The sequence below is a fragment of the Struthio camelus genome, chromosome 20 (genome assembly GCF_040807025.1).
Source record: "Struthio camelus isolate bStrCam1 chromosome 20, bStrCam1.hap1, whole genome shotgun sequence".
Taxonomy (NCBI): domain Eukaryota; kingdom Metazoa; phylum Chordata; class Aves; order Struthioniformes; family Struthionidae; genus Struthio; species Struthio camelus.
This window is the reverse complement of record NC_090961.1, coordinates 5,857,810-5,870,632: the sequence shown is the minus strand read 5'-3', so window position 1 is coordinate 5,870,632 and position 12,823 is coordinate 5,857,810. Positions and strand designations below refer to the sequence as shown.

General features: G+C 50.6%; 1 protein-coding gene across 6 annotated transcripts in view; it reads right to left on the bottom strand.

Annotated features, from left to right (window-relative positions):
* RAPGEF1 (Rap guanine nucleotide exchange factor 1) overlaps positions 1 to 6,812 on the bottom strand; it is a 90,554-nt gene extending 83,742 nt beyond the window's left edge. For 5 of the 6 annotated variants that reach the window (XM_068914736.1, XM_068914738.1, XM_068914737.1 and 2 more), the window contains exon 1: positions 6,644 to 6,796. In XM_068914736.1, coding sequence (XP_068770837.1) covers positions 6,644 to 6,668 — 25 coding nt within the window. In that variant the 5' untranslated portion in view covers positions 6,669 to 6,796. Of the gene's footprint in view, positions 1 to 6,643 lie in introns of all 6 variants that reach the window. The other variant, XM_068914741.1, reaches the window with a different exon arrangement.
* Between the last annotated feature and the right edge of the window lie 6,011 nt (positions 6,813 to 12,823).

Below are 12,823 nucleotides of genomic sequence, written 5' to 3'. Positions count from 1 at the left end.
CATATCTTCCAATCCACTAAGTGAATGAATGCCCCAATACAGACTCTCTCTCTTCTTTCATGCTTCTCTCTTTCTATTCGCTTCTTCCTTGCTCTCGACACGAAAACACTCTTTCAAATACCAGAGAAGACATGCAGTAGTAGTGACTAAAATAGCAAACAGATTTAACATCAAGAGATTGTTCTAAAGCTGAAGAGCTTTAAGTGAAACATGCAACACAAATAAGAGTGGACTGACAATCAAAACCATCAACTTTCCTGGATGCTTCATATAATACGTGTGGATAACCTTTCTTACATAGATGAAATTGTTTCCTCTATATGCATCAAAGCCATACACTGCAAAAAGAGATCAGAAATACATTTTTAAGAGTGCATGCTACGGATCAGGTAATGTAGCTGTAAATTTGTCAGGCCACAGCAATGCGAACAGCAGAACTGAAGAACATTCCTTTGGCAGCATGTCCTAACCTGCAGGATTCCTCCAGCTCTTCCGGATTGCTGAAATTCATCTTCTGTCTTTTCGTCTTGGAATAAACTCCTATGAAAGCTGCCAGCAGCCTCCTCCTTGCCTGTTTCCCCTTTTTGTCATTCTCTGCTTTTCCTACCTATTCTACTTGCATGCAACTTAGCCCACCGTTCCCTCCTCTTCTAATATCTGTGGCTTGGGCTTCCTCTCACTTCTTTTCTGCTCTTTCCAACCATTCCATCAGCATCTCCCATTTGTGATGTCCCTTTTTCCTTCCGTGTCTTCTTTTTTTATACACTTTGGAGTTCTGGGGCTGTAAATTTAAACTTCCAGATGTGAAAAATACATGCAGTTTTCCTCCAGCCAGCCCTCCCTTTCCCTCTAATCTCTAAAACACTGAGAACGACACACTGCTCTCTATTACCATCCCCTTGTTCCATAACATTCTCCCGTATTTCTCAGCTGTACCACATGAAAGCCAAGCTTCAGTTATTTAGAGAAAGGTGACAAATGACAGTGCTAATAGTCCTGCCAATAGGTAAAACACTTTTACTAGTTCTTCCACGCTGCTATCATGACAGTGGCTGAATCCTATCATTTGCTCAGGTTGATAAAGAAAAGATAGATGAAAAATCAAAGTAGAAGCTCACAAATATTCAGGAGGGTGCAAGACAATAAATTTTGAATTGTTTTCAGAGAGAAAAACATACTCTGTTATGAATTTCTGAGAAGCTGAAAGATTCCTCTCCCTGCACAGGTTTTTCTCCAGATAATACAAAATCACCACAGGAAGAATACAAACTGGAATAATTCATTTCACTGCTAAGCAACAGTGCACAGAGGTCAACAGATTTTAACTATGCGAACTGGCACTGGTGCTAACACCCCACAACCCCAGAAGTCTAGTTTCAGAAGAAAAATTTTGGGATGACCGGCACAGGAAAACAGAACAAATTATATCTTCTGCATGCATCCAAATTTGGCAAAACGATGGGGGTAGTGAGTTGCAGGAGAGAGGAAGAAGGCTATTCAATCACCTTACCCGTAGGTCTGACACACAATTTATTAGCTTTTAATATACTACATAGTGTCCAGAGTTTTGTCTGGCACAAAGACCGGTGATGCTCTCTAGCATCTTACCTTCGCTGGGGTACAAGGATATTCAAAATTAGATACGCTTGCTACGATAACAAACAATTCCAGCTGTCACCTCTCAGTAGCTCAAGTGAGGACTATCTCGGATTAGGTCTGACTAGCCATCAAATGCCTCTGCCAAGGGAAAGTACAACATATCTCCAGCTTCTTTAGAATAAAGCTGAGAAAGTTACATCTCACATTCATCCATTTGTCCAATTGCAGTTAAGATGCTACAAGGGCCGCAGGTAAGCGCTCTCCTTTCAAAGGGTTTGTAAGGCAACAGCAAAGTTCATTTTGCCAATTCTACCCACAGACTTTCAACTCTGGAGTAAATAAGGGGCTAATATATATTTAAAAACAGACTCTTGACTTTGCATCAGAGTCTTTCTAGTATAGCACAGGTTAATACACGGAGTCAAAAGAGGATCTGCTGAGGTATCAATTACAGTTCAAAGACTTCAGAAAGAAGAATGGATCCCTAAGGAAACTTAAAAAAAAGTTATAGACTCCCTGCCCGAAGAACAAGTACCAAGTTTCTTCCACTCATGCAATAGAGTGCAACAACTCAAACCATTCTGATAGATTACAGGTTCCTTACAAGTAGGAGATATTCTCTGCAAGTGAAACAATCAACCTAGATGAGGGACACTTGTGTTACATTCTTGAGTGACAGTGAACTTCCACTAATCTCTCTGCCTGCCAGGAAGAGGCTAGCAAGAACCAGTAGGAGTTACCACCCCATACAATCACACCAATAGATATATTTAGTCATTGCAGTTCAAGGAAAATGATTGCTTACACTCAAAATACATTTAGCAATTGTTTCCAGCTTCAGCTTTTTCACTGACTGAGGCTCAACCCAGCTGCTTCACATTCCATTAGACTTCAGCTGTCTTTTTTTCTCCACTCCTTGTCTACTCCTTTCTTACAACTGCTATGACCATCTCAATCTTGCACCAGCTATCCTGCAGGCTACGTTTCTGAACACTCCAGCTTTGAAGGTATGCGATAGAACGTCTGTGAAGCCTACACCGACTTATAAGTGCAATAAACGGCACAAGTGAGGTCATCATGCAGAGACAGATAGCAGAATATTCGGTAGATGCTGAAAGTGCAAGTAAGGAAGAATTGCAACTGAATTACCTTTAAGGTGGTGAATCAAGTCTTTGGAGGAATTTAATCTTCAGATCCCAGGTTAAGACATTTCACAGAGTTTTATTACTTGGTCTGAAAACCACGAGTTTAGTAAAGCTGCACCTTAGGTTGGTCAAGTGCAAAACTTCTACATAACTTGAAAGTCTTCACCTACGCTTGAGAACAGAGTATAGTGGTGAAAATATAGCTGAACCAAAATAAGAGTCCTACCTAGTAACTCACCTAGCATAACTCAGAAAAAGGAAGATATATTGCAGAAAATTGCATAGATGTAAAAAATACAGAGGATAACTTCTGGACTAATTGAATGATGAAGAGATGACTAAAGACAGTTAAAAATCTATTTTTTTAAAATATATCATACTTCCAGAAAGAAGATACCAGGAAATTTCTCCTTAATACAAAAACATTCACAGATGCACAACTCAGAATGATGTAGATCAGCACGGAAGACTCTAGACAAACAGGAAAGTTCCTCTAAGGATGCGTACGAGCAGGCCCCCTAAATTGCACCGTTTCTTTTATTTTACCATTCTCCTTAAGAACAAAATTCTCCTAGGATTATCCATATATGTTTATGCCAACCATTTTTAAAAGGCGGAAACTTCAGAGATGAATTTGCTTATCAGGAAACTGTTTATCATTAAAAGGTGACGACAACAGCATTTTCAGTCTTAGTCTGCTGGGAATAAATATATCCAGTGTTACGGCAAGTTGAGTAGAGATAACTGACTGCACTCCAGGTAGCTAAACACTTAGCACAGTTGTCTCAAATAACCTTAGCAAGACAGCTATTGAAAAGGCAAGCTTATACGGGATGCGAAAAAGCTTGCAAAACGACTACAAGATTAGGACTGAAAATATCAACTAGAATATACCCTTAAGGTAAGGCATCCATGTGTTTTTTGGTTGCAATAGAAGGCATTATTGAAGGGACCTTCTTCATGGAAGAGCTTTTGTTTTATGCCTGATTGTGTCTAACTGCTCCCTTACTCTCTCTGAAAGATGCAGAATAGTTCCAGCTCCCTGGAGCATGCCATCCATCAGGTAAATAAATACAGGAATTCATGTTTTGCCATGGTAACAGGAAAACCAAGCAGGGTCTGCTGCCTTCTCCACTCTTTCTCGGCATCCTCATTTTGGATTACAGCTCAGAACTGTAAGGCTAACTACAGCGAGAACAATTATCTTCTGAAAGTGAAGACAAAAAGTCACAAACACGACAATTTTAGAGTACAGAAAATATAAGGTTGTATGCTATTCTTTCCCCCTAAGTCAAAGGGGGTTCTGCTTTCAAACCGTATTTAAAAGTCTCCTGACTGGAGCTTAAAGGAACAGGGACTCTAATACTAGTAAAAAACAAACATACTATCTTACTCTGCAGTACCAGATGGTTCCCCTTCACTCCAAAGCAGTGCTCTGAATCACTCTATAGTGACCCTTCTACTGATTACATAGCAGTACTGCGAGGCTCCAGAGGGAGCCTTGTCTGCTCTTTTTGGAGGACAGGATGGTAGCTATTATCTGTTATCATTTATTATACATTTTTATTTTTATTTTTCTTCTTCCATATGAATACTCAGAGTCGAATCAAAGCCTAAGCCAACCCTGAAGATATTCAGGATCACGTGTTATCAGCCAATGGTCTATTTTATTTACAGCATAATGGGTCTTGCATGTATTTCCGTTCCCATAAGAAAAAAACAAATAAAAATGTACACAAATAGGCAGACCTAAGACCTCATAGTATCTGTTTCATGAATCTATACCCTTTGTTCTGCTATTGTATGTATTTTGACAAATATTATCTCAGATTTACCGCAGTATTATAGAACGCGTTTATTGGGTGATGCTATTAGTTGAACTGTTTGTCAGTTACAAATTCAAATGCTTTAAAATGGTGATCAAGTGTGTACTGTACTGAAACAGCTGGATTCCAGCCCTCTTCCCTCCCTCTCATCTCCTCCAGTTTATAGTTGGCTGGATTTTTTTTTAAATAGCCTTTTTTAAGAAATGAAAGTAAAAGCAATTGAAAGAGGACAATTTCTCAGATTTACAGTTACTCTTACTCAGTAAGTCATCACTGCGATACACATTCGCTACAAGCAATCTCCTGAATGCCTCTGCATCAAGACTTCACCCATTGCATCTTCAAAACTGTACCTTTTCAGCACTAACCTGGGGACGGATCCTGCATGATGTCTTGAGTTCTTCAATGGGAGTTCAATGTGTTGCAAGGCCGGGTCTTTAGGTTGCGCAGCATGAGTTTTGTATGGTATTTTTGGCCTTTCTGTTCTATTGTTTATGGAACAGCACTGCATTTGTATGTGTCTACAGAGTCATCTTCCTGCGTTTGAACTCTTCATGCTGCTTCGCTGGTGTTGAGTTATATTTACTATTCTCACAGGGTTATTTACTGCACGCGAATAAACAAAATGTGATCACTTATTTATACATCTGTAATTACTGTCTACATTGCTATCAGCATTTACTAGAATCCCAAGCCAAAATCACCCCTAGCATAAATAAGTGTGGTTTCTTTTAGAGCTCACCCCAGGTCTATATGTGCTGCTAACATCTTCCTCCTTTTACTCAGTTACCTGTTTCCAGGATAAAAAGTTGCAGTGATATACCAACAAGCATTAAAAAGATACCGCCAGAATCCCAAAGCAAAGAGTTATGCTGCGATACTATGTAAGGGATCGTGCATTGGATTAACCTATGATATTTCTGGAATAACATTTGTCCTATGATGGGATGCACACTTGCTAGACAGTAACTTAGAGCTGAGAGCTGGAAACATGGCTATGTACTGCACTTAAAAGCTGGCTGCCAGGCAGCTTATCCCTTGAGGCCACCCCAGAACCGTATCTCAAGAAAACGTAGTCCTAGACAGCGCAGCACAGAAGCCAGAACAAACCGGGACTGAATGATCAAAGCCAGAAAACGGTGCTACCAACTTTACTCCTTTGAAAAAAGGAAATCTTTCCTAAATCAATGGCTGCTGACCTGGAAAGCCCAAATACCGTACTCGCACATCCCGACTCAGACTGCTATCGCACCCTCCCCAGTAGGAAACTCTCTCGCTATTCCTTACACTAAAAAAGGAAAAAGGTACAAAACAGCATTGATTTCCCTCTGCTAATCAAAAGCAACGCAATTAAACCGAATAACTCCACTGCTTGATTTGCAAAACACTAACTGAACCTTTAAACATACTACTCCCGCTACAGAGAACAACAACAACAACAAAAAAATCAAGGGCATCCGACCGCCTGAAGTGACAACTGAGCAGCGGGCACGGCCCCTCCAGCAGCGCCCCGGCCTCCGGCCTTGCCCCCGCAGGGCAGCCCCCGGCCCGGGGGGCACCGCAGGCGGGAGGGCGGCAAAGGCAGCCGGGGGCCCTCGCACGGGCGGAGGGAAGGCGGCGGCGGGGGGAGGAAGGGGGGGGGTCGGTGAGGGGGGTGTAAAGTTGAAGAAGTTGCCATCGGTCACCGCCAAGCAGGCCCCAGCGCGCTGCGGCTCCCCGGCTTGGCTGATGCTTCAGAGCTGCCTTGAAAGAGCGGTAGGGGGGTGCGGGGAAAAAAAAAAAAAACAGAAAGCCCCAAAACGCCGAGGAAACCGCAGTCAGGTCCGGAGGTGCCTCCTCCCCCAGCTCCAGGGCTCCCTCTCGCTCCAGGGCAGCATCCCCCGCCGCCCCGGCCCGGCCCCGCGCTGACAGCAGCCCCCGCCGGCCGCGCCGCGCCGCCGCCGCCGGGCCGGGCCCCGGCCGCCGCGCCAGGCCCGCGGCGGGCAGCGCCGAAGGGCCGAGGAGGCCGGTGGCGGCGGCGGCGAGGGCAGGGCGGCGAGCGCGGCCTCCCACCGGCGCCCCGGGCCCGCTCACCTGCTTTCTCGATCTTGCCGGACATGTCGAAGCCGCCGCTCGGCGCCCAGGCCCAAACGCGCAGGAGGCAGCGAGCGGCCGCGGCGCCGGGGCTGCGAGCCGCCGCCGCCGCCGCCGCCTCCCGCTGCTGCCGGCCGGCCGGGTTCCGCCAGAGACACTGCGGCGGCCTGCGGGCTCCGCGGCGGCGGCGGCGGCGGCGGCGCAGCCCGCCCGCCCGCCTGCCCCCCTCCGCCGGGCCAGCGAAGGAGCGAGGCGGCTCGCAGGCTCCCGCCACACACGCACGCGCCTAGCGAGCCGCAGCGCCGCCTGCCGGCAGCCTGGGGCGGTTCGGTTCGGGGCGGGGCCTCGGCGGCGCCGGCGCTGGGCGCGGGCAGGGCCCGCAGCGGCCCCGTCAGGCCTGGCGCGGCGGCGGGCAGGGCCGGGCCGGGCTGGGCAGGGACCGCGGTGGGTGGTGGCGAGGGGGCAGCGCCCGGCCGCGAGGGGGGAGCCGGGACCCCCCCCCTCCACGGGGCCTGGCAGGGGACGGGCAGCGCCCAGGGTGTCCTGAGGGGACGAGCGGCGCCCAGGGTGTCCTGAGGGGGACAGGCAGTGTCCTGGGTGTCCTGAGGGGACGAGCAACGCCCAGGGTGTCCTGAGGGGACGAGCAGCGCCCAGGGTGGCCAGACAGGGGACAGGCAGCGCCCAGGGTGTCCTGAGGGGACGAGCAGCACCCAGGGTGTCCTGAGGGGACGAGCAGCGCCCAGGGTGTCTAGGCAGGGGACAGGCAGTGTCCTGGGTGTCCTGAGGGGACGAGCAGCACCCAGGGTGGCCAGACAGGGGACAGGCAGTGTCCTGGGTGTCCTGAGGGGACGAGCAGCGCCCAGGGTGTCTTGAGGGGGACAGGCAGTGTCCTGGGTGTCCTGAGGGGACGAGCAGCGCCCAGGGTGTCCTGAGGGGGACAGGCAGTGTCCTGGGTGTCCTGAGGGGACGAGCAGCGCCCAGGGTGTCCTGAGGGGGACAGGCAGTGTCCTGGGTGTCCTGAGGGGACGAGCAGCGCCCAGGGTGTCCTGAGGGGGACAGGCAGTGTCCTGGGTGTCCTGAGGGGACGAGCAGCGCCCAGGGTGTCCTGAGGGGACAGGCAGTGTCTAGGGTGTCCTGAGGGGACGAGCAGCACCCAGGGTGTCTAGGCAGGGGACAGGCAGTGTCCTGGGTGTCCTGAGGGGACGAGCAGCGCCCAGGGTGTCCTGAGGGGGACAGGCAGTGTCCTGGGTGTCCTGAGGGGACGAGCAGCACCCAGGGTGTCCTGAGGGGACAGGCAGCGCCCAGGGTGTCCTGAGGGGACGAGCAGCGCCCAGGGTGTCTAGGCAGGGGACAGGCAGTGTCCTGGGTGTCCTGAGGGGACGAGCAGTGCCCAGGGTGTCTAGGCAGGGGACAGGCAGTGCCCAGGATGTCCTGAGGGGACAGGCAGCACCCAGGGTGTCTAGGCAGGGGACAGGCAGTGTCCTGGGTGTCCTGAGGGGACGAGCAGCACCCAGGGTGTCTAGGCAGGGGACAGGCAGTGTCCTGGGTGTCCTGAGGGGACGAGCAGCGCCCAGGGTGGCCGGACGGGGGACAGGCAGTGTCCTGGGTGTCCTGAGGGGACGAGCAGCACCCAGGGTGGCCGGACAGGGGACAGGCAGTGTCCTGGGTGTCCTGAGGGGACGAGCAGCGCCCAGGGTGTCCTGAGGGGGACAGGCAGTGTCCTGGGTGTCCTGAGGGGACGAGCAGTGCCCAGGGTGTCTAGGCAGGGGACAGGCAGCGCCCAGGGTGTCCTGAGGGGACGAGCAGCGCCCAGGGTGTCTAGGCAGGGGACAGGCAGTGTCCTGGGTGTCCTAAGGGGACGAGCAGCGCCCAGGGTGTCTAGGCAGGGGACAGGCAGCGCCCAGGGTGTCCTGAGGGGACAGGCAGCACCCAGGGTGTCTAGGCAGGGGACAGGCAGTGTCCTAGGTGTCCTGAGGGGACAGGCAGTGTCCAGGGCAGGGTGTCCAGGCAGGGGACAGGCAGTGTCCAGGGTGTCCTGAGGGGACAGGCAGTGTCTAGGGTGTCCTGAGGGAATGGGCAGTGTCCAGGGTGTCCAGGCAGGGGACAGGCAGTGTCCAGGGTGTCCTTCACAGAGACAGGACCTCAAGAGAGGAACAGGTCACTGCTCACTAATGTAACGAGAACAAACGCTGCAAACCCAGGGGTTGATATCCCCACTCTGCAAGGCCCAAGACACATCCTGCTAGTGCTCCCGGTCCTGCAGAACTTCAGCAGGCCTTGCAAATGCTCTGCATTTGTCACGATTTGCTAATAAGGTAGTCTTGCTCTTACAGGAGTCAGCAGCAAAATGTCAGTTAACCAAAAGGGATCAAGAATGGGGTTTGTGCAAATCCTGACAGGGTTTCCAACGCAAATCGGACACTGGTGATGCTACATACCACACAGCAGTCTGCTGAGAGTATAGAGCGTCTTCACAAGGTTGTGTAAACACCCGAACTTTTAACTCATTTTGCAGTCCCAGCTAGGCCAGTGTAAATCCAGCGTCACCCCATCTCTGTAGGCTTGGGATTTCAGCATGCTGCTCCTTTTTCTCTGTGCAACATGCAATGCAGCATCACAGGAAGGAAGCCCTACAGTAGCTGTAGACAAGTGGCTTGCTCCCATTCCCGGCTGTTTTAAGCTCTCTGTAGTTACTATCGTTATGTATGCACTTGTTTTAATTTCTGCTTAGGAAGCAATGACGGTGCTGCAGTGTGTGAGGATGTGCTGGAGAGACATGCGTTCCCTCTAGCGGAAAGCAATAGCTTGGTCAGTAGAGGATGGCCCTATGCAGCAATAAAAGGATTATGGTCCTATTTGAAAATGAACTCGTTTCTATGACTTAATTAGAGACAACTATCAGGCCACTACCTTGACTTGTGGGTGGAGCCAGTATGGGCTGTTTACTTCCCTTTCTATCAAATAAAGCATTCCTGAGGCAGCTATTTTTGTAAGCTTTGCATACGGTTTTTAAAGGGACTTCATCGGCTAGTTTAAAAAAATCTCACGCGCTTGAGGTTGGGCACAGGCTGTAGGAGAAAATATGCTATAGGAGAAAAGGTGGCTCTTGCAGCAGCGCTGAGCTGTGTTGGCTCATTTGAATTAGTGGAAGATAGTAAATAGGAGCCGCAGAGAGCGATGCAAATGTAAGCAAACCCGACTGTGACTACGCATAGGAAGCAGACAGATGAAGTAAGAAGCTGCTATTCTTACACACGCCGTTTTCAGACTTGGGCAAGAAAGAAAGAGAATGTGTGCAATAATGTGTGATATGAACAGAACAGCTACTAAATCGGGAGGTCTTTTCATAGTATCTGTCTCCGATATAAAAAGCCTTGTTCTGCCCATGCCGTGTTGCTGTTGGGGGGTGCTGAAGCTCCTCTTATGCTTCTGCCTTAATATGCAACTCAGGAACAAAGTTGTGCAAAACCTGATGCTTCTAAATATCCCTTTGGGCAGGCTGGGTAACGAATGCCTCAGAGGATTACAGCATTGGAGCAAATGTGCTGTTATGGACAGAGGAGGGCCAAGAGGACAGCTGCGAAGGGAGGTATGACTTTTCATGACGGTACAGAGCGACACGAGGTCCTGTAGGAGTGATTCTTGCTGGTGGCTGGGGGAGAGAGGAAAGAGGTGACAGGTATCTAGTTGCCTTCAAGATAGGGCAATATTGAAACACCCTGTGCTACACCCTGCTGTTTGTCCAGGTGCTGGTGCTATGTCAGGAGGAAAAGGAGAATAAGGAATAAGTCAGGTCTTGGTACCAGTGTGGGACCCTGCTTTGCCATCAGAGGAAAGATCGCGTGCTAAAGTTCACCCATCAGCAAAAAGCATGCAGGGGACGCTAACAGCCAGGCTCTCTTTCCCCGCATTTTTTTCATTGGGAGAACCTAGCTGGCAGCAAAGCTGGCAGCGGCGCTTGGCAGGCAGTCGAAGGCCTCAGTAAGCCAGCCTCTCCAATCGCTCCTGCTTTGCACTTGGCTACCTGTAGTGACTGCTGCTAAGGCAGGTTAACAGACAATAAACTAAGGCCCAGCAAGGTCATTTCCTGAAATGATTCACCTTACAGCTGACCCACTGAACAGGGGAAATTGTGCAAGAATTACTAGCAAAGTTATTGAGAAGTGCAATTAAAAGGAGCACTCCTGCCCTCTAGTGCCCTTTGCCTCTGCCATGCGGCTTCCTCCCACTGGAGATCCTGAGTCTTTTGCCTTGACCTATATCCAGCTTGTGCGTTTTGGGCTGGGGGTGGGTGATAGTTTCTGGTCCCTGCAGAAATGCCAGCAGATACAGTCATTCACACCCAAACATGGCTCTCCAGTGGCGTTTCAGTACCAGAAAAAACTGGGATTAGGTAAGTCAATTCAATTTAGCCAACCACTGTCTTGATGCCTTCTGGACCAGCATTGGCCTTGAAAACATTGTTGGTCGGTGTGACTGCAGATCTGCGTGACTTGCAGCCACAAGCAGCTCCCTAGGAAGTCCCTCTTGGCTGTGCAAAAGCATCCCAGAGTTACAGAGACACCCCTGTGACCGAACATGGCCCTGCACATGCTGCACATACTCAGCCCTCGGTGCTAGGTAGAAAGGTTTGCAATGGGTAAGAGGTAAAAAAATTTTAGTGGAAGCAAATGCAAGCAAAAGAGCAGGATTCTCACTTCATATTAATGCATACAACTCCTCTGGGGTCAGCAGCGGTAGAAAAAATAGTGGTGAGATAGGGAAGCCTATGGGGAAGGAGAAGTATCATGTACGCAAGGAGGGGTGGATAGGAGATCAGGAGGGGACAGGCCCTGGATAAGAGACTCAGAGGAGAGCTGCAGAAGGGGCTAGAGCTGGGAACTGAGCTAGGTGAGGAAAGAGCTTCTGCATCAGTCCTCTGGAAAAAACATATATGTGATCTTGTTCTTAAGCGCTGCATCAAACTTCATAAGAGCAAAAAAGCACAAATGGGAGACCTTGATTTAGGGCACATCTCCACTTTCAGCTCCTTGAGTTGGCAGCTTCAGAGTTCTGTGGGTTCTTCTCAGTGCAAAAGCTGACCACAACTGGCTGCTGTTCCTACCCAAGGCACGGCCGCCGGGGTGCTAGGTGCTGGAGTGCAAAACAAGCTATTATTTGGAAAGCGTACGGTCTAGGCAGACCAGGCAGGCAAAGAGCGGAAGGGTTAAGCAAGAGACACAGAAGCGAAGGGAGCTATAGGGAGTCTTAAAGTGGGTAAGGAGCAGAGCCGCGGGGAGATCCCCCCACCTTGCTGCACGGCCGCCGCCGTGCCGTGCCATGCCGTGCCGTGCCGGCCGGGTGTCCCGTCTCGCTGCGGGGCCGTGGACGCGCCGTGCCGGATTCCCCGGTGGGCCCCATCCTGCGGCCCCCGCGCTGCCCGGAGCTTGCTCTGACCCCGGCAGACGTGTCCCATCCCGACGGGCGATTGACAGGACACGCTTCCCACCAGGGCTTTTCTTTAGCAAAACGGGAGGGTCGGTGCTGACTGTAGAGGGCAGCAGACCACGGCGCATGGGGCCGCGGCGGGCAGCGCCGGGGCGAGCCGAGCCCTCCGCGCCCCGCGGGCGCCAGGTTCCCCCGAGCCGCCTCCGCCTCCGGACTCCCACCCGCGAAACGCGGGCGGCCACGCCGGCGGGAGGACCGAGGGCTCCGAGCTGTGACTGCGGTCAGGTGCTTTAGTCAAAATAGAAAAATAGCACTTTACAGCCCCCCCCCCCGAAAGCGACGCCTGACAGCGGCGCTATTTGATACCCCTCTCTTATTTTTTGCGCAGGGAAATAAATAGGAAGCAATTCTCCGGCCTCGCGCTCCTGAGGGAGGGGCAGGTGGATCTGAGGAAGAAGGCGCAGAAGAACTCCAGGCCCTGCGATTATTGAAAAGCAAAACCTATAAAGCCACAGAGAGAGAGAGAGGGAGAGAGATTAACAACTTTTGACAACCCCCTTGCACATTTAAAGTAATTAGGAAGGTGAGGGAGGAAGGAGCAAAGGCTATAAAGGTTCTTTCTCTGGCTTAATCTTATCCCTCTACTGAGGACTATATTTCACAGTGCAAAAATAAGCGCGTGAATCACCACAAAACATATATGGGCTAACACTGACAGGAGAGGCTAACAAGCCGTGCAGCACTCAGAGGTGT